At 45.4% G+C, this 23,067-nt stretch overlaps 1 protein-coding gene and 1 long non-coding RNA gene across 2 annotated transcripts in view; one reads left to right on the top strand and one right to left on the bottom strand.

Annotated features, from left to right (window-relative positions):
* The window catches only part of CLMP (CXADR like membrane protein), an 84,278-nt gene extending 74,308 nt beyond the window's left edge, over nucleotides 1-9,970 (bottom strand). The window contains exon 1 of the mRNA XM_058544977.1: nucleotides 9,624-9,970. Coding sequence (XP_058400960.1) covers nucleotides 9,624-9,651 — 28 coding nt within the window. The 5' untranslated portion in view covers nucleotides 9,652-9,970. The remainder of the gene's footprint in view (nucleotides 1-9,623) is intronic.
* Nucleotides 9,971-10,469: 499 nt separating this feature from the next.
* LOC131407886 (uncharacterized) lies at nucleotides 10,470-19,817 on the top strand. The gene is made up of 4 exons (XR_009220681.1): nucleotides 10,470-10,685; nucleotides 11,123-11,248; nucleotides 12,216-12,366; nucleotides 18,801-19,817. It is a non-coding gene; the product is annotated as an uncharacterized LOC131407886 (long non-coding RNA).
* Nucleotides 19,818-23,067: the final 3,250 nt, after the last annotated feature.

The raw sequence follows: 23,067 nt of genomic DNA, 5'->3' as shown, positions 1-23,067 counted from the left end.
GTCTCTGTGGGTACGTATGTGTTTCCTCTCTCTTTCTCTCTGTCTCTGTCTCTCTGTCTCTCCCTCTGTCTCTCTCTCATTAAGTGCCAGATCTGAGAGCAGGCCATATTGGGCCGAGAGAAAGAGAGAGAGAGAGAGCAAAGAGAAGGTCAGGCTAAGTGACAGCCATGTGTGGGACTGTCACCTGGACTCCTCAGGGCCTGGGGAGCTGCAGGACTCTGAGAACAGGGGGTGAGAGGCAGTGGAGCAGAGAAGGTGGCTGTGGAGAGGTGGCCCCGTTTCCAGCTCTCCTCCTTTGAGGGTGGAGAGGAGGGAAGGCCAGAGCCCACTGCCCCTCGCTATTGGCTGGAGCCGGGTGGGGGCCGGAACTCCCCCAGAGGAAAGCAGACAGAGACCAGGCCTTCCCTGGAAACCCAGACTCTACCTGCCTGGCCCAAGAGTGCACTCTGGGTGGGAATTCTAGGTCTGCAGAAATCTGGGACACTCCGTTTAGCCCTCCTTAGTGAGGAGGGAAATCACACTCTTTGCTGTTCAGGTCAGTGGAAAAAAACAGACATTTTTCTTCTCACCTTGAGGTTTTCCTTTTCTCCCAAATTTAAAAAGGAATATAATTCAACACATCTTGAATGTGGGCGTTGGGTTCATTGGAGTCTAATTTTGGTCAGGACAAATGACTGCCTGAAAAGTGGAGAATGCAGGGACTTGCACTTCCTTGGTAGGCCAAATCCTCCAAGACCAGGTGGATCCTGGTCCCCGAGTGGCCCCCGTCTGTGCATCACTATATGTATGTTATCCATCTATCTCTTCATTCCTGTCCTCCCCAGATCAGTGCTGAAGCAGAAGGCACACTCAGCTCCAATCTCCTGTTTTCCTGTACAGCCTAGGACGGAACACCTTACCTCTTCAGTCTCACTTTTTTAACCTGTAAGATAGGGCTAATAACACTTGCCTCACAGGTTGTTGTGAGGATACAAGGAATTACTTGGATGAAAGTCCCTAGTACACAGTAGGTGCTCAGTATAACATTCCTTGACATGGAAAGCAGAAATGAACCACCCAGTATTTGCCCAGGTGTTCGGGAGCATGTAGTACAGAGGGGAGCCTGGGAAAAGAGGGTCTGCATGCTGTGGTGTCGTTCCAGCAACCTGCCGACAGTACGCCAAGCAGCGTAAGGAAGGGCACCTCTTGCCTGGGGCTAAACAGCACAGAAAGTTAGTCTCCCAGAGCAGCTGCAGATAGCTGGGGCATAGACAGGGTCTGTGTGCCTCTTGGGTCCTGGAGCAGGATGACATTCCCCGAAGGACATCTGGGAGCTCGTTTCCAGGGGGGAGGAGCAGCAGTGGCTGGAGCTCCAAGGCTGGCCCTGCTGGCCTGGTCTCTGCTGACTTCACGCAGACCCTCCAGATATCCACGGGCTGAGCCTCTCCCAGCAAGGATGCTCATGGTAATAACGACAGCCATTTGTTCACGGTGTATTATGTACCAAGCAGGGTGTTAAAATTCTTGATGTGCATTGCCTCATTTAATTCTCACAACAAACCTATGAGAACTAAGGTCAGGAAGGTGAAGTAACCCGCCCAAGGTCACACAATTATGGAGTGGCCGACCCGGGCTCCAAAGCGGAGGTCTGAGGACCCCGGGGGCTGTGCTCTTACATGGTCCGCATGGAAGCCTTATTCGCCTTCCCCCGCTCTTCCCTTGAAGAGTGACTGGAAATAATTGGAACTGTCACTGGAAGTAATGAGAAGTGACAGAAGCTCGGTTAGAAGGCTTATTGCTCCAAGTCTGAACGATCCCCACAAACCCAAACCTAAATTTAAACAATGAAGTCACAAAGCAATTCCCTTTCCAGGATTTGATCCTCCCACCCTCACCTCTGAACAGGAAAAGAAGTAAGACTATGTCAGGGGTTGAGTCTCTGTTCAATACAATGAATTTCTTCTGGAACAGAAAGTTTCTTCTTTGCTTGATCCTAATCACGTTCCATGCGGAGGAAGACCATTAAAACCTTGGGTGAATAGACCACCATTCTTAATTAAGAGATCCAAATTCATTGATATATTTCTTTCTCTCTCTCTTTTTTTTTTTTTTAACATCCCATGAGGGATGAGGAAATAGAGGTAGCTGTGTAGCTGGCAGGTTGTGATGAAGAATGAGACCATAACTTTTAAGTAGGCAAGGACATAGAGAGATTCAATCCCACCAGGAAGCACCTGGCTCAGTGCCAAGGACATACACCACTTAATCTATACTTTCTGATGATGATGGGGGTGATCCATCAACCCACCAGCTGTTTATTTAGCACCAGTCTCACTAATGTGCAAGTGCTGTGAGGGATAGAGGACTATCAGACACAGTCCCTGAAGACCTACCTGAGAAGAAATGCCCTATCTCACAAGACAGCACGTAATTAAGTTGCTTCCTCCTTGGGACTCCTAGAAACCTTGGTACTTTCCTGGATTACAGCACTCTCATACAGCTGTCATTCCTTGTTGATGAATATGTCTTCCCCACTCGGCTGAGTTCTTAGATGGTAGAAACTGTGCCTTTTGTATTACTGGAGTCTGAGAGCCTAGCCCAGGGCGTACTACAGAAGGCGCCTCCCTTCTGTAATTGTTTTGAGAGTGAGAATGTGAATGAAGTAGAAAATGTTATAGTACACATGTGAGTACTAAAGAAGATCCTAACGGGAGATGAAGGAGCTGCTGCCGCATCCATGAACTAGAATGAGCTCAGGGAAGCTGCTCTGTAAACCCCAGGCGGTCAATGGTTTTAGCTTAGCTTTTTCATCCTCCACTGTTGCTATTTCTATGCCTTCCTCTTCCTCCTCTCCCTCCTGCTCTTCTCCTTTCTTCTCTGTCCCTCTCGTGACCTGAACTCTCCAGATCCCCTTTGCTGCTTCACTTCAGAAAAACCTCTGATATTCCACACCAACTGGGGAACCATTCTGAAGATGGTCGCCCATTTTCTCTCCTCAGTATGGGCACAAAGAGACAGCTTCCCCCTGCCTTCTAGTGAAACAAAGCAGCCTTCAGTCTTATCACCACCAGACTTTGGCTGAGGCTGCACACGCAGAGATCCAACAGACGGCCACTAACAAAATAAAGGTTGTTTGATTTGCACATTCTTCCCCATTTTGGTCTATATGGTGCCAAAGGAAATAACCTTTTATATTTCTAGATTCCAGACAGTTAGGAAGCTCAGATAACCAGAATTTTTTTTTTTGGACAGTCTGCATTCTTTTTGTGTGTATGTGTTGGGGGGGGGACAAAGAAGTCAAAACTGCTGAAAACAGGAATTTAACCAGAAAAAGCAACATATAGGGCAAGTCATAGCCAATCATACACCTTCACCATGCACAGCCTCAGGACTGTGTGCTAATCAGGGGAGCTCAGGCATCTGACCCAAAAGCAGGGCAAGGTCTCCATAACAACAACGGTGAGTACTACAAGAGTCTTCTGATTAATTAGAAGGAACTAGTAATCCATGTACGATATATGTAGTAATTCCGGGTTATAAACAACAGTCATCAACCCAAACAAACCGTTTCTTAATTACTTGAACGAAGTGGGGGAGGGGGTGGGTAATAAATCTTCTAACTGGATTTTCCACTGTGGCATTTGTTGTTCAGCATCCCATAAACGAAGCCTCTGCTTCAGCTTGACCCTCTCTTCTTGCTGACACAGAAGCCTTGATTTCAGAATTGCCTCCTGGTAAACGGAAAGCAAATGGTCTTTGGAATCCAAAGTGCTGGGTTGGTGTCCTGGCTCAGCTGTTTACTAACAGGGTAATCTTGAGAAACATACTTTATTTCTCTAAGCCTCAGTTTCTTTATCCATAAAATGGCATAATAATGATATTTACTCTCAAAGTCTGATTTGAGGATGAGCTAAGGTATGTTACTATACTTCGTAAACTGCTAAACCATATACAATGTTAGAAATGAATTATACTGTCATAATAATCCTACCCATATAATCCTCTCTCGGGTACTACAAGTGAGCTAATAATATACAATTCATATTTCAAAACCCAACCACAAGTTCAAATCCATGCAAGGAACCCATTAAGCTGTCCACTTAATGGATGTACTTTATTATATGTAAATTATGCCTTAATTTTAAAAATTGAAGAAAATGCTTAATGCTTGCAAATAGTTTCACACAATAGACCCTCTACAGAGAAGTCTATCCTGGGTGTCCATGCTTGGGGCTGCTTTGTAGGTAACTGCTTAGGATGAGGTCCTTTTGGTGAGTATTTCAGTTACTAAACTTTCTGGGCAGAGGTCTCTGGCCACCCACCCTGATCTTGAATGATGCCCCCTGGCTAACAGTGCCACAGTGAGTTCCAGGCTGGAGTCACTACTGCTCTCTTCACATTAGGTAGTTGGCCCTTCTGGATTTATAACCATATGCTACCAATTGCCATAAGTGAGCAGTGCCTGAAAAAAATCAGATAAGGATAGTAACACCCATGTGTTCCTGATCACAACCACATCTAGACCAGCTGGCGAATTCTCAGAATTAAAAAAAACTGGAGAATGTTAGTGGTATAAGGAAAATTAGAGATAACCCTAGTCTAATAATCTCATTTATAGTGAAAGAAACTGAGGCTCAGAGTGGTATGACTTGTCCAGAATAACACAGTAAAATTATGAAGGAGCTAGAGCTATTGATTTCCCGTTCTATTCCTTGTAGGCACACACCCACATCTTTGGGACTCTGGGTATAGTCCCCTTTTCCTGAACACATCAGACATTATACAAGGCACTCTAGAAGTTTCCCAGATTTCCAGTTACGATGGCTAAATTGAAATGTTACGACATCTGCCCTATTTTTCAGGCAATTTCTCAATATAAAAACCAATGCCAATTATTCAGCATTTAGTTCATTTAACTGAAGAGCAACTGTGATCTTGGAGCTTAACTACATGAGCTGAAAAGGAGGGAGAGACATTTTCTATTTCAAGAATGTGTGACAGGACAGATCATGGATTTAGGGTTCTAGTCTTGGCCCTTCTACTAGCTGTTTAACTTTAGCCAAATCTCTCTGAACTTTGGTTCCTTCATCATAAAAGAAGGGGAAGGTTTAGATTAAGGATGTACTTGGGTTCCAAGGAAGGGTATCAGGAAGTCAATGAACCCCTAGAAGTTATAGGCAAAATTTGATGTATATGTGTCTTTTTCTAAGAAGTGGATTCATGGTTCTCATCGGATTCTCAGAGAGGTCTGGTACTCAAAAATTTGAGAACCATTTATTTAGATAGTCTCTTAGCGTGTCCTCAGTTCTGACAATCTTTGACTCTACTTTTGAAAAATGTCTGTGTAGTTCATCATCATTAGGTACATTCATGAAATATACTCATGTGTATACTGCCCAGCTGAGCACAAGACAAAAATAGGATGAGACAAGATATGAGCCTACTGGGAATGTATCGTTATTATGACCATCATCATTAATGTGAGAAAATGAGGGAAAGACATGGAATCCTACTGAGACCTGTCATTATACTTCGGACCAATGGACTATGCATCAAGCCTTCCTCAAACTTATATCCTGGGTAACAAAGTTCCTTCCCCATCCTGGCAGAAGTTTCGATGAACAAGTCTATTGTTAATCTGGTATAACACACTTGATATAGAAAAATATGTTTGTATAACAAATATATTATCTGGTCCCTGTCCATGTAATGTTCTACATATAATTCTTGAAAAATAGTACTGGTCTTATTTGCATTAACGGACAAGGAAGCACAAAGGCAAACTGAGGTAAAACTGGGCTCACAATTGTGTCGTCCACTGTCAAAGAGTAAGACTCCTCCAAATCTTTCAGCTTTCTTGACCTTAAATGTTCCAAATGTTTCAAAAGTTCAATTCTCATAACAAATAGTTCACAAAGTTTTAGTTTATGCAAGATACGGAAAGTGGTACACAGGTGAATGAGACACTGTCCCTGACAGCATGGAGCTTACACTCTGATTGGGGTATTAGATAAGCATTCAGATCACTATAACACAAACTAGCATAATAGAAAGGCTACCAAGATTCAAAGGAAGGAAGGAAAGAGCATATTCTGTTGGTGGAATCAGGGACGGGCGTATGGAGGAAGTGTTTTTTGAGGTGAGACTTGGCAAGCAAAAGAGATTTTGATCTGCAGGGGCAGAGAGTAAGAGGGCATTTTAGGGGAGGGATTATCATAAACAAAAGCACAGAGCCAGAAAGAAGCCTGGGGCACGTTCAGGGCACAGGAAGTAATCTAGGTTCCCTGGAGAGTTATCTGAGGGCAAGGAGGAGAGGGTATTGTGCAAAATTTTTAATATGAGAATGAAGTGTTTGTACTCAATATTAGAAGCCATGAGGACTACTAAAGGTTTATGGAAGAAAGGAGTAAGATCACAGAATTACATAAATTTTGAATTCATCCCCATTTTACAGACAAGGGAGTCAGAACAAGAGCCCAGAGAGCTTGCCAGATTCCTAATTCAGATTCTTTGCATTATACCAGGTGCCTCACAAGGTGACTCTGAGAGCAGTGTGTAGGATGGGGAAGAGAGAGTTCAGGCAGGAGACCAATGTGGCAGCCGTTACAGAAGTTCAGGTGGAATAAGGAGGACCTAAGCATCAGGGGAGGAGGGGCGTCAGAGGAGGGGCTGGGGCTGGGGAGTCCATAGTCTCCCTTCTCTCTCCTCCATGGGGCTCACAGCATTACTTCTTCCTTCACATCAGCGAGGCGGGGCATTTGATTTCACTCACTGGCAGGTCTAGAAAGCAAGGAGTCAACTGGTCTATCCTTGTTCAGACTATGAACTCTTAGCCCTCCCGACTCCCTTTCAATACTGTGCATTCTCTAGAAAAAAGAGGCCAGAAATCATGACAGCAGTGATCAAAAGCAGCCCTGGAACTGTTCCTTTAACGGAACAGTAGATGATTTTAGGATTCAGGCAACTCTGGAGTTTTTTTTCTGGCTTTGCTAAAAAGTGCCCGGGCATATCACAGCTCAAAACCACTGTGCAAACAAGGGAATTCAGCCCACAGAAGCGCTTCCCCCAAGGGCTTCTGACCCTTGCAGAGTGTCAGTCATAGAGGGGTTCCTTCAGTGTTGCTCCCCTCAGATGCCTGTCTCTGGTTCACCAGCCTCATCTCAAGTCTCCTGCCTTGTCCCTTGTCCTGAGCAGAGTTCATCTCCTGTGACTTCTTACTTGTACAGTTTATTCAACTTAGAGCTGGGATGTCATGAGTCTGAGTCTGTCTGACAAAGGCATAGATGTGGCAACAGCTTAATAGTAGGTATGAATGATGAACATCCAGTTGTGCAGAATTCTGAGTCAGTAGTCCACTTTTTCTCTTCTACATGGCTTTAGTTTGTGACGATGTTATAAAGACAGAACCGAGAAAGAAATCATGAGAAGGAGCTTCTATGAAAAGACAGAGTATCAACCCAACAGGTTATTTTCTCACCAGAGGAATGATTACACAGTAAAGAAGGGCCAGTGAATCAATAACATCTTTTGATCCCTGCCTTGGTCAGTTCCGCTATCTCATGCACTAAAAGGACAGCCGTCATCGAGGCCAGCTGATTCCAACTGGCCACGTGGGCCAAAGTCAATTTCCACTTTTCACTGTAAACTGTACCCAAACGCTGCTGAATATAGAGCAGGTGCTCAAAACCATTTCGTTTTGTTTCCCTTCCCCAGGCCCCTCCTGTAGGGCAGATCACACTAACATCTCAGGCTCGATGAAGAGGACTAAACGACTTTGCTACAGAGGACATCTTTAAGAGCCCTTCTGTAGTGACGGAAGGCTGTATACCTGGCGGTTTAGTGAGCAATCTCTGGAGGCAGCCAACTTACATTGGAAGCCCATTTCTGCTAATTATGAGCTTCTGGCCTTGAGCAAGTTATCTGACCTCTTTACACCTTGATTTCTTCATCTGTAAAATGGGGATAATAATAGTGGGTAGCCAAGAGGGTTGGTGTGAAGAATTAATAAGTTAAGATAGTACATATAATGTGCTCAGCATAATAAGTACTTAATGAATTCTAGTTGATTTTAATAAGGCAGCTCTGAAGTGAGTCTACTGAACATCTGGTGATTGGCAGTTTAGGGGTAGAAGCCAGTAAAGGTGACAAAGGTGCCATCCAGATATGCCAGCTGTGCACAGGGGTAGTATTGCAATACTTGGCTAGTCTCTAAAAGAGCTTAGAAAATAGTGGCTTCCCAACTGCCCTACTTGAGCAATAGTTTCAGCTAGTCCATCTCTTCTATTCCTATAACCTGGGTGGTGGTTGTTGGCCTGAGGCTGCCCTAGACACGCATGCATATGGCCTAGTCAGTTTGTAAGGTTTCAAAAAAAAAGACAGAGAGCTCTAGACATCTATGTCAGGGTGACTTTCTAGTGCCTCTTCACTTTTGTTTGGGGTTTTTTCTAGATGTCAGGCCCTCTCAAACTCCTGGTGTTCTAGGCTGTCAGAGCTAGAAGAGACTTAGGAGCCATCTAGTTTTCTTGTTTTGGAGCTAAGGAAACTGAAGCCTGGACAGTGAGTATGTTGTCCAAGGTCACCCAGCTAGTCAGTTCAAAACTGGGACTAGTCCTCAGAGGCCTGGTGTCCAAGAAAGCACTCACTCTACCACACCCGGCTAGTTCTTTGGCTTCCTGAACTCTGGCTAACTTTTGGTCTGGTCTCTGGGTGGACCCGGCGCTTTCCTGGTGCATATCCTGACTTTTCTTCAGCTCTGCCGTCTGCCTTCCCTGCCTCTGGTGCCTCAGATATTTTCAGTCTCCCTCCTGCCGTCTCCTGCCCACATACATCCTTGATGCGTACAGTCCTGCCCCGTCCTGCAAACCTGCTTCCAGCCCAAGTCAGTCTGTGCCTTATGGCCTCTGAGGCCAGAGGGACACACGGGAGGGCTCTTCTCTGTCCCAGAACCTCTTTCTCTCTGGTTCTTCTCTTCCACTCCGTTTTTTTCTGTCTTCTTCACACTCGCTTTGCTCAATCTCCTCAGTCTTACTCTTCTGCTTCAAATTTTTCTCCTCTTTTCTCTCTCTCCCAACCTTTCCCTTTTCCCTCTCCTTCCTTCCCTGAGTCTTTGTGTGTTTGCATCTTCCTAGTGCTCCTGGTTCTCTGCCCTTTGCCCCCCCCCCCCCCCCCCCCCGTCTCTTTCTCCATTCCCTTCGTCTTACTCTTCAACACATCTGTTTCTAATCTGAGCCCTCGAGACGCCTGTTTGAAACAAAAAAGCTCCCCCTACCCTCAGGAACCTGGCACAAAAATTCCTGAATAAACCTTCCATCCCGCAGTTCTCCAGTTTCCCCAGACACTCCTGAAGCTGAACCCCACCCCCAAAAGGACCCTCCACATCCAACGGTTCACGGACAAACTCGACCAGGAAACACCCCCACCCCCAAGCTTGCTTCAGGGCCCAGATGTGTGAGATGTTTCCGATGGCCGACTGGGCGGCCCTCGGCTGCCAGATGTGCTCCACCGTAGCCGCGAGGCAGGGACAGAAGAGTCCGGCTCACTCCAGGGGCTGCGGGAACAACCGTTCAGAGCCAGTGTCCTGGCCCAGACGCAGGACAGTGTTCGCCCGGGGCCATCCGATCTCCCGCCCTCCCCAAGGCACTCACCTAGCCAGAGGAAGAGGAGGAGGGTCATCCCGATCCCCGGACGCGGGCACTTCCCCGCTCAGCCGCTGCCTGGCTCCGGGGCGGCCGGGCGCAGCCGACGGACCTTCGGCGAGCTGGGCGCGGCGCCTCGGGGTGCGCGCGGGGTGCTTGCGGCCATGTGCCGGCGCGGGAGTCGCCCCCGCGCCCCGCGCCCGGGTTCCCGCGCCCCGCGCTCCCCGGCGCAGAGGGGCTGCCGGCGCTCGCCCCCACCAACTCGCGCCCGGACCGGAGCGGGGACCAGGTTCAGGGAGGAAAAGGCGAGGCGGAAAGGCGCTACCGCTTCGTGGAACACTTTTCCCTGTTTGGAAAGAAAAAGGAGTGAAGAAAGAGAGAGGAAAAAAAATAGAGTGAGCTGGAACCACATGGTTGCCTCCCACCGGCAGCCCCTCCCTCCCTCCCTCGCTCGTTCGCTGGCTCCCTCCCTCCCAGTGTTTGGGGCGAGCAGCGGGGCCCGTGGGCCGGCGGAGAAGGGAGTCGGCCGGGCCGCCTCCGCCTCGGGGCCCCAGGGAGCGCGCGGGGGGTTCGGGGCGCGCAGGGGCGGGGTGGTTGCGCGAGGTGCTCGGTGTGGGGTTGATTCTATGTGGGAGAGCATCGGGGACACCTCGGCCAAGGGCCGAGGGGTGAGGCCTCAGTCTTCTGTCTGTCCTCACTTTGTCCTTCTCTCCGCTTCTCTCTTGATCTCTTTTTCTGGCTCACACACACTCTGCTTCCATTTCTCTCACAAATCTGCCCTTTATCCCTCTTCCATCTCCTTCCCTCTCTTATTTACCTTCTTCTTGCCTCACCTCTCTCACCTCCTCCCTCCTCTCCCCTCTCCCCTCTTTTCTCCTCCTCAGCCCTCCCTGTCTGGTTTTGTCAGCATGAAACTACAGAGCCACCACACAATTAAGCGTGGAAGTGACAGTTAAGACAGTCAAGCGACCGGTCTGGTTGTGGCACTCCTGTCTTCGCCACCTGTTTTGGCACCACAGCCACCCTTTGCCTCGCCTTCCCTTGGCCTTTTGCATTCGCTCTCTTTCTGAGGTCAGTATTTACAGTAGCCCGCCCTCAGATCCGGGCAGGGCTAAGCTAGCCATCACCCCAGGGAGTGGGGGTCCAGAACTCAGTGGAACCCCGTCCTTTATGCAGCCCTGGAGCAAAGCGCACTGCATGTGGCCCTGGCCAAAATATACACCACCCCCCTCACTCCTTTTAGAAAGAAAAGAAGGCAGAGGGCATGGAATTCCCTCCTTGCAAGGGCGCCAGGGACTTAGCCTAGGAGGTCTGCGGAGGGCTGGGGGCCGTGCGGGGGGGTGGGTGGGCTGGGGGAGCTTTGCCACTGCGGGTCTGCCTTCTGAGAGGGGACTAGAAAAGGAAAAGGCAGTGATGGCCACGCTCAGGTCTCAACTGTCTGGAGCTCCTGCTGTGCACACGTGTCCTTGGGCCTGAGAAAACTTGGACGTGCACTCTCTGGTCCCCAGCCTCTGGACGTCCCTGGAGCAGTGGCTTCTCCCTCAGCCACACTAAGGCAGGAGGAACCGCTCACCTTCAACCTCACCCGCACCTGTGTTGGGAGTCAGGGCCAGCGTTCTGAGAAGCCCATTCCTGTAAGTGAGATTAACCCCTCTAGGCCCAGCAGGCGGCTGGATCACACATCTGCTCTGTTTTTCCAGTCCTCTCCCCAGGGGTCTTAGATCCCAGGAGCTGTATAGCCCTCTCTAATTAGCTAATCCTTTCCGGTTGTAATGAAAACCAGCCCGTTTCATAGATGAGGAAAGCAGAGGCTCGGAGAGGTTATGGGGCTCTCACAAGGTCACTCAGAAGGAATGGCAAAAGCAGGGGCTGTTGCTGAGGCTTTGGGGTCAGCTGTAAAGTTGCTGTAGTAGAATTCTAGCACTTATTCACCTCCCCCTTCCTCAATAGCTATTCATTATGAATCTACCCTGTGCCAGATGCTTTTTTAGGTGGTGAGGACACAAAGTGACTAGAACTTGGTTATTGACATTTTTTAAACGTTTGAAACTAGTGTGTCATGGCACCACCTGTGGACTGGGAATCATATTAATGTTTTAATATTTACCTTTTTATTTAATTCTTATGACAATGCCAAGGGATAGGCATTTTTAATTCCACATTAAAGATGTGGAAACTGTAACCTAAAGAGGTTACATATCTTGCCCCAGATCACAAAATATTAAAACTCTTCTATTCTACTATTAATATTATAATTTAATATTCTAAAATATTATTATTTTTATATTATAAAATATTTAAAAGGTTGCTTTGACTCTTACTACTTTCATCTTCCGTTTTGTACTTCTTGTCTAATAGGGGAAGTAGAAATATTCACAACTATAATTCATGTGTGAATGTGTTGAAAAAAATGTTAATTCTTAAAAGCTGAGGAAGGTGGGTGGGAAACTATAGAGAGAAGGTGACTTTTTGTTATTTCTGCTTTAAAATTGTATTTAATATTTTGATATAATGTCAGCCTTGCAGAAAAGTTGCAAAAATAGTACAAAGAATTCTTGGATACTCTTCACTTAGATTCTTCCTTTTTATTTCTTTCTACAGGAGATATTTTCGCAGCAGTTTTAAAGCACCGTCTCTAACCCTCCATCGCTGGTGGCCTTTCTCAAGAACCTGGTGACACCATTTATTGCTTGAGGGCGGGTGTGCACATGAAGACAGATGTGTGTTTAAATCCACATTGCTCAAGCTGAAGGTAACAAGATGCCTTCAGCTTCAAGTCGTTAGTCACCAGCATAGGAAATGGTTTGGCTAGGCTGAGATTGGGTCATAAACACTCAGTTTTCCCAGGTCCCAAGTCTTACAGCCAGTAGATGTTTGGCATAAATTCCTTGGGGAGAGTCCTTGGGCCCCTGGAAATGACTGTCCCTAAATCCGAAGCCTCTTTTCCATTGTCATGCATTTGTGGGTCAGAAGAGCAGAGTGCCTCCTGGGATGGCTTATAACTCCGCAACCCATTGCCTACCTCCGCTGTGTCCCACACTGATTGGGCTGGGTGCCATGGGGATCCAAAGAGGTATGTGGCAGTCCTTATCCTAAATGGACCTCTCAGTCCAGTGGGAGAGAAAACATCAATATGTGAAATGTTTCAACAACAGTACAAGAAAGTTGTGTAGTTAAGTGCCAGAATAAACTATCCTGACAGTAAGAAACCCTGGAAATTCCAAGAAAGGAGGAGCACTGTAGGCTGGGGTAGTTGCGAAGGTTCCTTGAGAGGACAATTCTTGAGCCAGGCTTTGGGAGATGAATACAATTTCATTAGATGAGAGGCACTGGGGAGGACCACTGTGGGGGTGGAGGGGTGAGGGGCAGGGGCACTCCTGGGCAAAGACATGGAGTTAGCAATAGCTTTGGTGTATTCAGGGGGCATTGAATGAAATGAGAAATTGGTGTTGGAGCAAAATGCCCCGGAACAGTCAGCCTGAAGCAAAATTGTGAAGAGTCCCGAACGTGAGGCAAAGGATCCTGGAACTTGTTCTGCAGCTTCTCCAGACTCATTGAAAAAATTTAGCAAAAAGGACCTTATTGAGAACCATATTTTAGGAAATACAAATTGGCAGCTTCTGCCCAGAGGTGCCCCCAAGGGCCAGCCAAGGGTGGAGAGCTTTAGCATTCCTTTCTACCAAGCTTCCTACCCCCATGCTTTAATATGGACAATTGATATTGTCCTCAATATTTTGTAAAGCGATGTGCATATGCAGCTTCGAGACAAGTCTCTTATCCTCCCTACTCTGTGGAGAGCCAAAGAGTGCCACCCTAAATGTCTTCTCTGTAGGAATTTTAGAGCCACTACAGGGTGCTCCTGAAACATTGGAAGACAAACCTGAAGCAGAGGAACTGATTAGAACCTGTTGCATTAAATGGGGAGATGAGATGACGGTGGTGAAACAAACATAGAAGGTATTTGGAAGAAAGATTAGACAGGTTAAATATCCAACGGTTATTCTGGGTGGGAGAGGGAGTGGAAGATAAAAGAGCCACCAAAGATAAACATAAGTGATCTAATATATTGTTGTATATGCTAAGATTAATGGCAACTATTCATTGAACTCGTAGTATATTCCAGGCACTGTAAGCATCATCAATAAGCCTCACAATACCGTATTACAATGAGGAAGCTAAGGTTCAGAGAGAGTAAATAAATTATTTATTATTCAATGGTTAGTAAATGATGGAGGCAGGATTTAAAGTCAGAAGATTGAAAGTCCTTATACGTCGCCATCTTTTGATGGTACTACTCACAAACTAGGGAAGTCAAGTTAAGTTAACTTGTCAGGAGGGGAAAGATCACTTTAATTTAAGATGTGGTAATTTTGAGGGGATGATAAACCATCATCCATCTATCCTTTCATCCATCCATCCATCCATCCATCCATCCATCCTTCTATTTTCTCTTTCAATCAATAATTCAGTAAATCTTTGTTAAGCACCTACCATGTGCTAAGCCCTGGGAAATTAATGGTGAGCAAAGCAAAAGTTGTCCTTACCCCCCAGAAGCTTATGGTGAGTCAAGGAAGATGGACAACCAACAAGCATTCATAATGTAGAGTGAGAAGTACTCAGAGGGAAAGTGCAGAGTGCTGTGGAGCTAATAGCAGGGCCCTGAACCTAGTGCAGGAGATGTCAGGGAAGACCTGGAGAAAGTCCTGTAAACCAAGCGGGAGGGGAGTGCAGTGTGGAAGAGGGAGATCTGTGCTATTGTCTCATTGCATAGGACACTGGGGAACCATGGACCATGTCTTTTCATCCCTTTGAGCTCCGGTATCCAGCTGTGCCCATTGTCTCAGATGAAGCCACCTGCTCATGAGGGCATTCAGGAGAAAACAGCTGTAGGATAATGGAAAGAGCTCTGGGCTATGAGGCAGACAGTTTGGATTCTTAGTGGCTTTGGACAGGTCACTTGACTTCACTGAACCTTGCTCTTTTCCTGACGCTGCTATGAGGGAGAACTGAGATGATGATGAAAGCACCCACCACAATATTTGACACATAGGAGACTCAGTGAATATTTGTTCCAGCTAACACTTAAGTTGCATTCATAGGATTCCATTCGCTTCAGTAAAAAAGAGCCAACTTCTGTCTCATTTCCTTTTTCTATTAAAACAAGGTTATCTTTATATATTCTTTCCTGTCCTCCAAGGATACTTCTTGACTTGGCTGTTCAGTGTACTGGTTCTTTTTATGGCTGACATTAAGAGGCCCCAGCTGACTTTCAGGGTCTTGACTGGACACCTTTTCCTGAGGCTGGGTCTGGGAACCCTGCATGCTAATGAGGCTAAAGAGTTGTCACCAAGGTAGAGAAAGCAGCCGTGCCCCCCCAGGGGGCCTGGGAGTGGGGCAGCGGTGAGAACGCTGGGCCCAGCTCATCTCACCCCCTGAGAGGGCAGTCCCCAGCTTTGAGCTGTGTGGTCAGCTAAGACAGCAGGGATTTTGTGGGGCTAGTGTTTCCTGTAGGACTTTTGCTAGTGAAGAAACGACTTCTGCCACCATCTGCCTTCCAGGACCCAGGATGCCTAGGTCTGTCCCTTGACCCCAGTGGGGTTTTGAGGGGGCCAGTGGGAGAGCCAAGAGCCAAACAGAGAAGGTTTATGCAGCGGCTAAGCCTAAGGACTTACAGTCAGTCTGTGTTCTACGTCACCTTCTTCCCTGAGGTCGGCTAGATCTGGAGTTTCCCAGCTCCTCCCTGCATCCTACTTTCAACTCCTGTTAAAGTTACACCCTCAGAGAGGCAGTTCAGGCTTTGGAGGAAAACGCGCTGATTATGAATTCCTGGTACTCTCCTTACTGTGTTTAACTTGGGCAAGTTTCTTAACTTCTCTCAGCCTACGTTGTTTCATCTATAAAATTTCTCACATGGTTGTTGAGAAGATTACGTGAGACTGTATAAAGAAAGCCCCTAGCACAGGGCACATTCGTACTCAGCAAGGTTAACTCCCTTCTCTGTTCCCCCTTAATTAATGCAACAATATACGCCATGACTCCAGGATACATTGTAACTGGATCTGCAGGGCATCCTTTTACCTCTCAAAGAAGGGGAAGATAGCATCTCCTTCCTTTAAGGGTGAATTGAAGTCTAGCTAGTCTAGTTAGACTAAACTAGACTAGACTAGACTAAAACTAGACTAAACTAGACCAAAAGTAGTCTTTTTCCTCAGAAACACACAGCAAAAGGGGTAGTCAAAAGTATTCCTGTGCTTTCTCCCGTCCTCACATCATTTCCCATCTCTGAGTTGAGATCCAAGTCAGAAGGTTTTTCTTTGGTTAATAATAATCAGAATTATCCACAAGACAAGTTGTCGTAAGGAAGCCGTAGGAGAGGGGAATAAGGTTAAGCACTAAATTTCAGATTATTAGATTGAAAAGGGGATCAGAGGCTTCTGATCTAACTTCCTTGTTTTACTGAAAAGGACACAACTCAGAGAGGAATAGCAACTTGTCTAGGGCCACACAGCTAGTTAGGGGCACAGAAATTATAAGAACCTTAGTCTGATTCCTAGTTCAGGCCTCTTGGCATTGTCTTATGCGGGCCTGCTGTGATCCCTGAGTGACCTCTCCCCGAAGGCAGAGGCCATCAGGCAGGTGACCAGACCTATGCCTGGCTTCATTCTGCAGCCAGAGACCTAGGTGATTTTTCTGAGAATCCAGCAGCATGTTTTCTTCTGTGACACGTGAGCACATGGCAGAGAACACAAACCGCCAAACCAGAAGACAGAAATAGTTCATATCTTCCCAGCTGGGGATCGGCAACTTGCTGTCCCCAGCTAGCATGGCCCTCGTGGACTGTTCGTTCATGCAGGCCGAAAAGACGTGTCCCAGTCTGTAAGCCTGCCTACTTCCACCTCTTTGCAGCTGCTGGCTCCACCATCCAGCTGGATGGGTCCGTAGAATTCCTTTTGGTTGAACTTCCTCATTTTCTAGACTGAGACCCAGCCAGGGGACGTGCTATCTCAGGGTCGCACTCAAGTTAGATGCAGAGCCAAGCTTGAGACCGGTTGCCTAGCAACCAGCCCCATTCTCTTTCCAGCAGTGTGGAAAATTATCATACCGAGTGGCTCTGCCTCTTCCTAAAAGGTCAGGAATGAGAACAGAAAACTCCTTGGTGTCTGCTGGCAGAAACAGGTGTGATAGGGCCAGGGAAGAGCTGGGATTTTTTTTCTAGTAATAGATGATGCTGTCAAAGCCGTAGAATTAAATTGAGGACAATATATCCAAAGTCTGAATATGCCACTGATATCCTGTGGGGAACTCATATTTTTGTGGACTGAGATGCTGGAACTGTCAGCAGCTGCTTGCAGCTGCTCACTGACAAGACTGATGTCTATGGTGGCCAGGCTGAGGAGATGGGAGGGGAGGAGAAACATCCCCCAGCTTCCCAACCACCACACCCACACAAATGTGTCACACAAACTCAGACCACTGTCTTGCAGCCTCTTGCACTACGTTGTATCTCCTCTGACTATACTTTCCCAGGAGATGGGTGAGGTATAGGACAGCTGTGACTTGAAACCACTGTCTGAGAGGCAGTGGAGAACGGTGGACAGAGCATGAGGCGTGACATCAGGAAACCAGGATTGAGCCCTTCCTGGCACTGTCACTTACTGAGTTATCTTGAATAAATTGTTTACCCTCTCTGAGTATCAGTTTTTCACCTGAACAAAATAGGGATGCTAGTGTTTTGTAAACTCTTAAGTTCTTTATGAATGTGAGACAAGTGTTATTAGGAGTGTATGTTGTAGGAATTGGTGTGACCTAATTTGAGTTGGTCATTCTTCACTGTTCCCCCTGTTTTTCAGTTAGAGTAGAGAATCATTCAATCCAAGAGTGTCTAGTGTGTACCCATGACAGACACGGGGGGGCACACAGTAGAAACAGAACCTGGACATGAGACTCGGGGTGCGGCTTCTCCCCTCTGACTCCCCGAGGATGTGCCAACAAAGACAGGTCTGGGCAGACCCTGTTTACTGGATCACCCAGCCTCATTCCCAACACATCTCTACCACAGAGGCTAAAAAATCGAAACATTTTCCCAGCCTTCTTTGCCCCAGGGAAGGCCATGTGACACAGTTCTAGCCAATGGGTCAGGCATAAGAGAAATTTGCTGGCGAGCTTTTGGTAAACATTTGCTTTATACTATGTACAAAGCAGGACTGGATTTTGCCTCTAAGGGGCATCCAGTTTAAAGGGGGGATATATAATATGCTCTTAAATAACCGTAAACCTAAGATAAAACATAGCATTTAGCTTAAAAAAGGCATAGAGGAAGTGCTGTCGAATTTGAAAGGAGGGAACTATTTCTTCCTGTGTAAGGATCAGGACTGCTTCGTGCAGGAGGTGGCATTTGAGCTGGGTAGGGCTGGAACATCCAAGGGTGGGGGATTCAGACATGGTTCCCTGTCCCAATCTCACCAGCCCCAAGCTTGGCCACTATTCTGAACCACATCATAGGGAATTCAACAGTTCTTGCCGGGTGATGTAATTATAACTTTGGACATAATCAGGTATAATTACATCTTGTACTCACAGAGTACTTTCTTCAAAGTCCTTTAAAGATACAATCTAACTCATCCCTCTGAAGTGGGCAAGGGTGGATAAAGAATGAAGAAGGAAACTCACGGACATGAAGTGACATCCCAAGATTCTAGAGTCATTTGGGAAGAGAGCCTGCTGGTCCCCTCAGCCATGTCACTTAACAATGGTTATGCAGATAATTTTGTATCATATGTATCTTACTACCATAAAAGAATCATTCATCTACATCACTTTCTTTCAAAAAAATCTGCTCCTAAACTGTCCAAATCAGACGTGACCTAGTTTATCTTTGGGAGAGCATCCTGGTAGAATTCGAAGAGCTAAACCTTGAATCAGAAAGCCCAGATTCCAGTCTCAATTCTGCTGCCTATTAGCTGTTTGCTCTTGTTCTCCCTGAGCCTCACTTTCCTTGTCTTTGGTCAGATTTAATAATATTGACTTTGACGACTTCCCCAGGCAGATGTGAAGATCCAATGAGATAATTTATGTGCATGTGCTTAGTGAACCACAAAACACTAAACAAATATAAAAGATTTTTCGAGAGGATGATGAGGTTCTCTCTGGGACCTATTGTAACATTTTCCAACTTTTCTTGCCCAGAAGTTCCTTCGATCACACCTAAATTCCTTCTAATGCAGCTTCAGCCAGCTTGGAAACAGTCTTTCCATTGGGCCGTTTCCAAATCCCTGATTTAGAGCCCCTTCCATCTGGCTGGCGTCAAAGGAACAGGAGGAACCACAGCAGAACCGCTTGGAACCACTAACTTTTTGGGCCAAGGACAGAATTCTTCTCCAGGTCCGGTTTGGTTTGCAAATTCCTGGCTGTCATAGCAACCCGAAAAGCAAAGGAGGGCTGTTTAGTGTCGTGTTTGACTGCAGCCTGGGCTGGGAATGCACTCAGGTCGGTCGAGGAAACTGTTCACTGGTAACCACTCTGTGCCTCTCCCTCCGGGCCCAGGGACCGCAAGGCAGGGAGCTCCCCACCTCAAGCCCTCTTGCTGCGCAGCTTCCTGTCTGGTGTCGCTCAGCTGTGCATCTGCTGCTCCTCCCCCAATGGTTCGGCCACATCCAAAGTGGGAGGGGAATTTCCAGAAGAGGCCTCCTGGGAGATGGAATTAACTCTGTGACAGCAGCAGTCAGCACCTTGTGTGAAGAAGCATGAAGATGGCTTGGGGAGGCGGTGGCTGATGGCACTTCCGTGGTACAAGCATCTCCGTTAAGTTCCAAGCTGAGCTCTGCTGACCTATTCAAACACTTGCAACCAGGGCTGTTTATCTCTAGGGCTGGCGTTGGTGACCTAAACATGTTGAAGATCTAAAAAATATAACCAGCTTCACAATATAAAAAGAAAACTGTGAAAATGAGATTAGTAAGTAGGTCACTAAATCTACAAAGATGTTATGATGTCATTTTCTTGTTACATTCATTATCACAAGATTTTTACCTGCTTGAAAACAATTCGCAGGCTAGTTTCACATCATTGGCAGAATTCCTGATTGTTAGGAAATTTTTGTTAGGCCAAATTTCAAAAGTAGAATTGTAAAAGAAAAATTGCAGTATTTTTATAGTAAAAAAAAAGTTAGAATGAGATTGGGTATATTTTAATACGCTTCATATGATGTGGTGTGGGGCCTCTCAAAGGCCTATGAAGGCCTCAAAACGTCCCTGCTTATTGCTTATAAGCTCTCTCTCTCTTTTTTCTTTCCTTCTTCCTCTTTCCCTTCCTTCCTCCCTCATGTCTCTCTCTCTCTCCCTTTCTTTCTTTCCCTTCCTTCCTTCCTCTCTATCTTTCTTCCTCTCTTTTTTTCTTCCTCCCTTTCTTTCCATCAAAGGGCACAGTATCATTGCCATCTGACATCGAAGCCATATGAAATAGTGGAGAAGCTCTGTGGACTCAGCTTGTGTTATTGCTGTAGGCACCTGGGCGCATTACCATCTCTCTGGTCCTCTGGTACTATCTATCCACTTGTAAAATGAGGTAATCACAACTGCTTCCAAGAATTCTCTTGAAAATTAAATTGGATTTGTAAAAGTGTTTTGTCAAATGCTGGTTGTTATTACCATTACTACTAATGGTAACACCCACCCACACTTCATTAGTCATCACGCAAACACTGATATGCCCTCTATCCATTGGAACATTTGTATTCTAAGGTGTGCAGGAACCATGTCTATGTTTTTAGTTCTTTCTGTGCTCAGGCAAGTACAATATCCTGTCTAAAAGTCAATTTTGTTAACCCCATTTGATTGTGCTGTTGCTCCTCCCCGTGGATGATATATGAAATCACTGTGGAGGTGTCAACTAATTCTGGAGACCTTTTACTGTGTGAAAAATCATCTCTTTAGTTGCTGGATCCAGGTGGGGGGCATCTAGGGGCCCAGGTAGTAGCTGCTTAAACTTACCAACTAGAATGGAAATATTCCAATATTTAATATTGAATATTTAATAATCAGTGTACCACCTTAATATCAGCCTTTCTCACCCCAATATAATCTATTATTAACTTCTTCATTTATTCAGTCTATTAACATTTATAGTTTTTGAGCAGCTTCTTTGTGCAAAGCATTAGGTTAGACACAGTGGAGGATATAAAGAAGAGTAAAGAAACATACCCTAAAGAAATGGATGATCTAGTAAGAGAGCTATGGCATATAATTAAATAACCTCAGTAAGAATAGTGCCTGAAAAATGTCATAAGAAAAATATAGTCATCTTGGTAGTCAGGGGCACGAGGTCCCATCCGGCTGGCAATTAGGGAAGTCTTCATGCAGAAGGTGACTTTTGAGTGGGGGTTTGAAGGATAAGTAACATTTCAATACATGAGTAAGAAGGAGGTGTAAGTCTAGGAGGAAATGACAAGAGCAGAGGTTCAGAGGAATAGGAATGGGAGCGATTTTGAAGGATCTATGAGTGGTAACATTTTGCCAGAGCATAGGAAACATGGGTGGATGTAAGCCAAATAGGGTGGAGTTGGGCCTGCAGGGGAACAAAATTTGCTACCCCAAAATGTGTCTCTCTAACATGAGGATTGTTTTAGGCTGATTATTTTATTTATTTATTTATTTTTTCCTTTCTCAAATGGTCCTTAGTTTATTGACAGAAATATCGAGAACTTGCCTTTGTCCAGTCATGCCACCAGGAATGCAAACCAGTGCTTATGCTTAGAATCAACCACACCACAACCCCTACATATATAAGACATGTCCCAATTTTAGAGATGTTAAAATATGAAATAAAAATGAATCTTAGGATCAGTAACGTACGGAAATTAATTTCCTTCAATTCCACATGTATTTCTAGGAGGCTAGATAAAATGTTGAGTGAATTGTAGTTCATCAAAGCTCTGAAGGTTCTGCCTCCTTTTTAGCATTCTTGGAGAGTGACAAAAGAAAAAGCATCATCCGATTCCACTATGCATATTAGTGGATAATACTCCTGAATTCACTCTGAAAGTTGCCGTGAGACAACTGCAAGTGAAATAACAGCAAAATATGAAATATGACTGCTTATAGTGAAATGTGTCTAATATAAATGAGGTAGATGAAGGGAGAATTAAAAATCAGGAAGCCAGATATTAGCAAGGATTTTAAAAAATGTGTAATTTTATCATTATATATGTATGTATCTCTTAACAATATATTGTATAGTCACACAGTGAAATATTGTACATCAATGAAAATGAATGAATGATAGCTACATACAACATGAATCTTAGAAACATGATGTTGAGTGGAAAAAAATCAAATCCCATAGACTACATACAGTATGATATCATTTTTATAGAGCTCAAAAAGGAACAAAACTAAAAAATATGTCACTTTAGGGATACATACATATTTTAGGTTAACCATTACAAAGAGGGAGGAGGGGGGTGGGGAGAGACAGGAGAGGAGATGAAATAGATAAATACGGGTAAAAATATGGGTAATGTTCTGATTCTTAAATTAGGTAATGAATTATTATTATGCTTGATAATTTGCATGGCACATTTATCCTTTTGTGTGTCAAATATTGCATTAAAATATAAGTGCAAAATTATGCATGAAGTATAGACAAAATTTATGTTTGCATTGTTTTTTAAAGTACACTTATTTTATCATCAGCGTTCTTAATTATAGGGAATTGGGTTAATTTTTTTTTCTTTTTTCTTTATTGTGAAATTTTTGTGGTACATTATTGTTTGTCAGTCACCATATAAATGCATCCCTTCACCCCTTTATTTATTTTTTTGAGGAAGATTGGCCCTGAGCTAAAATCTGTTGCCAATCTTACTCCTTTTTTCCTTTTTTCTCCCCAAAGCCCCAGTAGATAGTTGTATGTCATAGTTGTACATCCTTCTAGTTGTTCTGTGTGGGATGCCACCTCAGCATGGCTTGAGGTGCAGTGCGTAGGTCTGCGCCCAGGATCCGAACCGGCGGAGCTTGCGAACTTAACCACTATGCCACCCGGCCGGCCACTAGGCTGATTATTTTTAAGAAATGGAAGACTCAGGAAGTTTTCCTTTTACCTCCCCCTTAACTGCCTAAAAGAATTTGAATAAATGGCCTGTAACAGGAACAGAACCATCACCAGAGATATCTACAAAGAATATGGGCTAAGTGTGGTGGGGACGACTGGACAGGGCCTAGAGATAAGAGTCCTCTCCATGTTCCATTGTCTCTGCATGGCATGGCAAACATTTGTTACCAAACATTTGCTTTCCATCTCTGTGTAAATGGCCTGCCCCCGCTTTGAAGCCCTAAACCACAACCCCCAACAATCTCTTTTGTCTTTAGCTGAAGATGGTATTTAAGGTGAGGGCTTTGGCCATTTTAGTGTGGTACTCAGTTTTCCTGGGTCTCTCCCATGTATACTATTTCTCCCATGT

Source organism: Diceros bicornis, chromosome 7 (genome assembly GCF_020826845.1).
Source record: "Diceros bicornis minor isolate mBicDic1 chromosome 7, mDicBic1.mat.cur, whole genome shotgun sequence".
Taxonomy (NCBI): domain Eukaryota; kingdom Metazoa; phylum Chordata; class Mammalia; order Perissodactyla; family Rhinocerotidae; genus Diceros; species Diceros bicornis.
The sequence above is the reverse complement of the archived record's forward strand: the minus strand, read 5'-3'. Positions and strand labels throughout refer to the sequence as shown.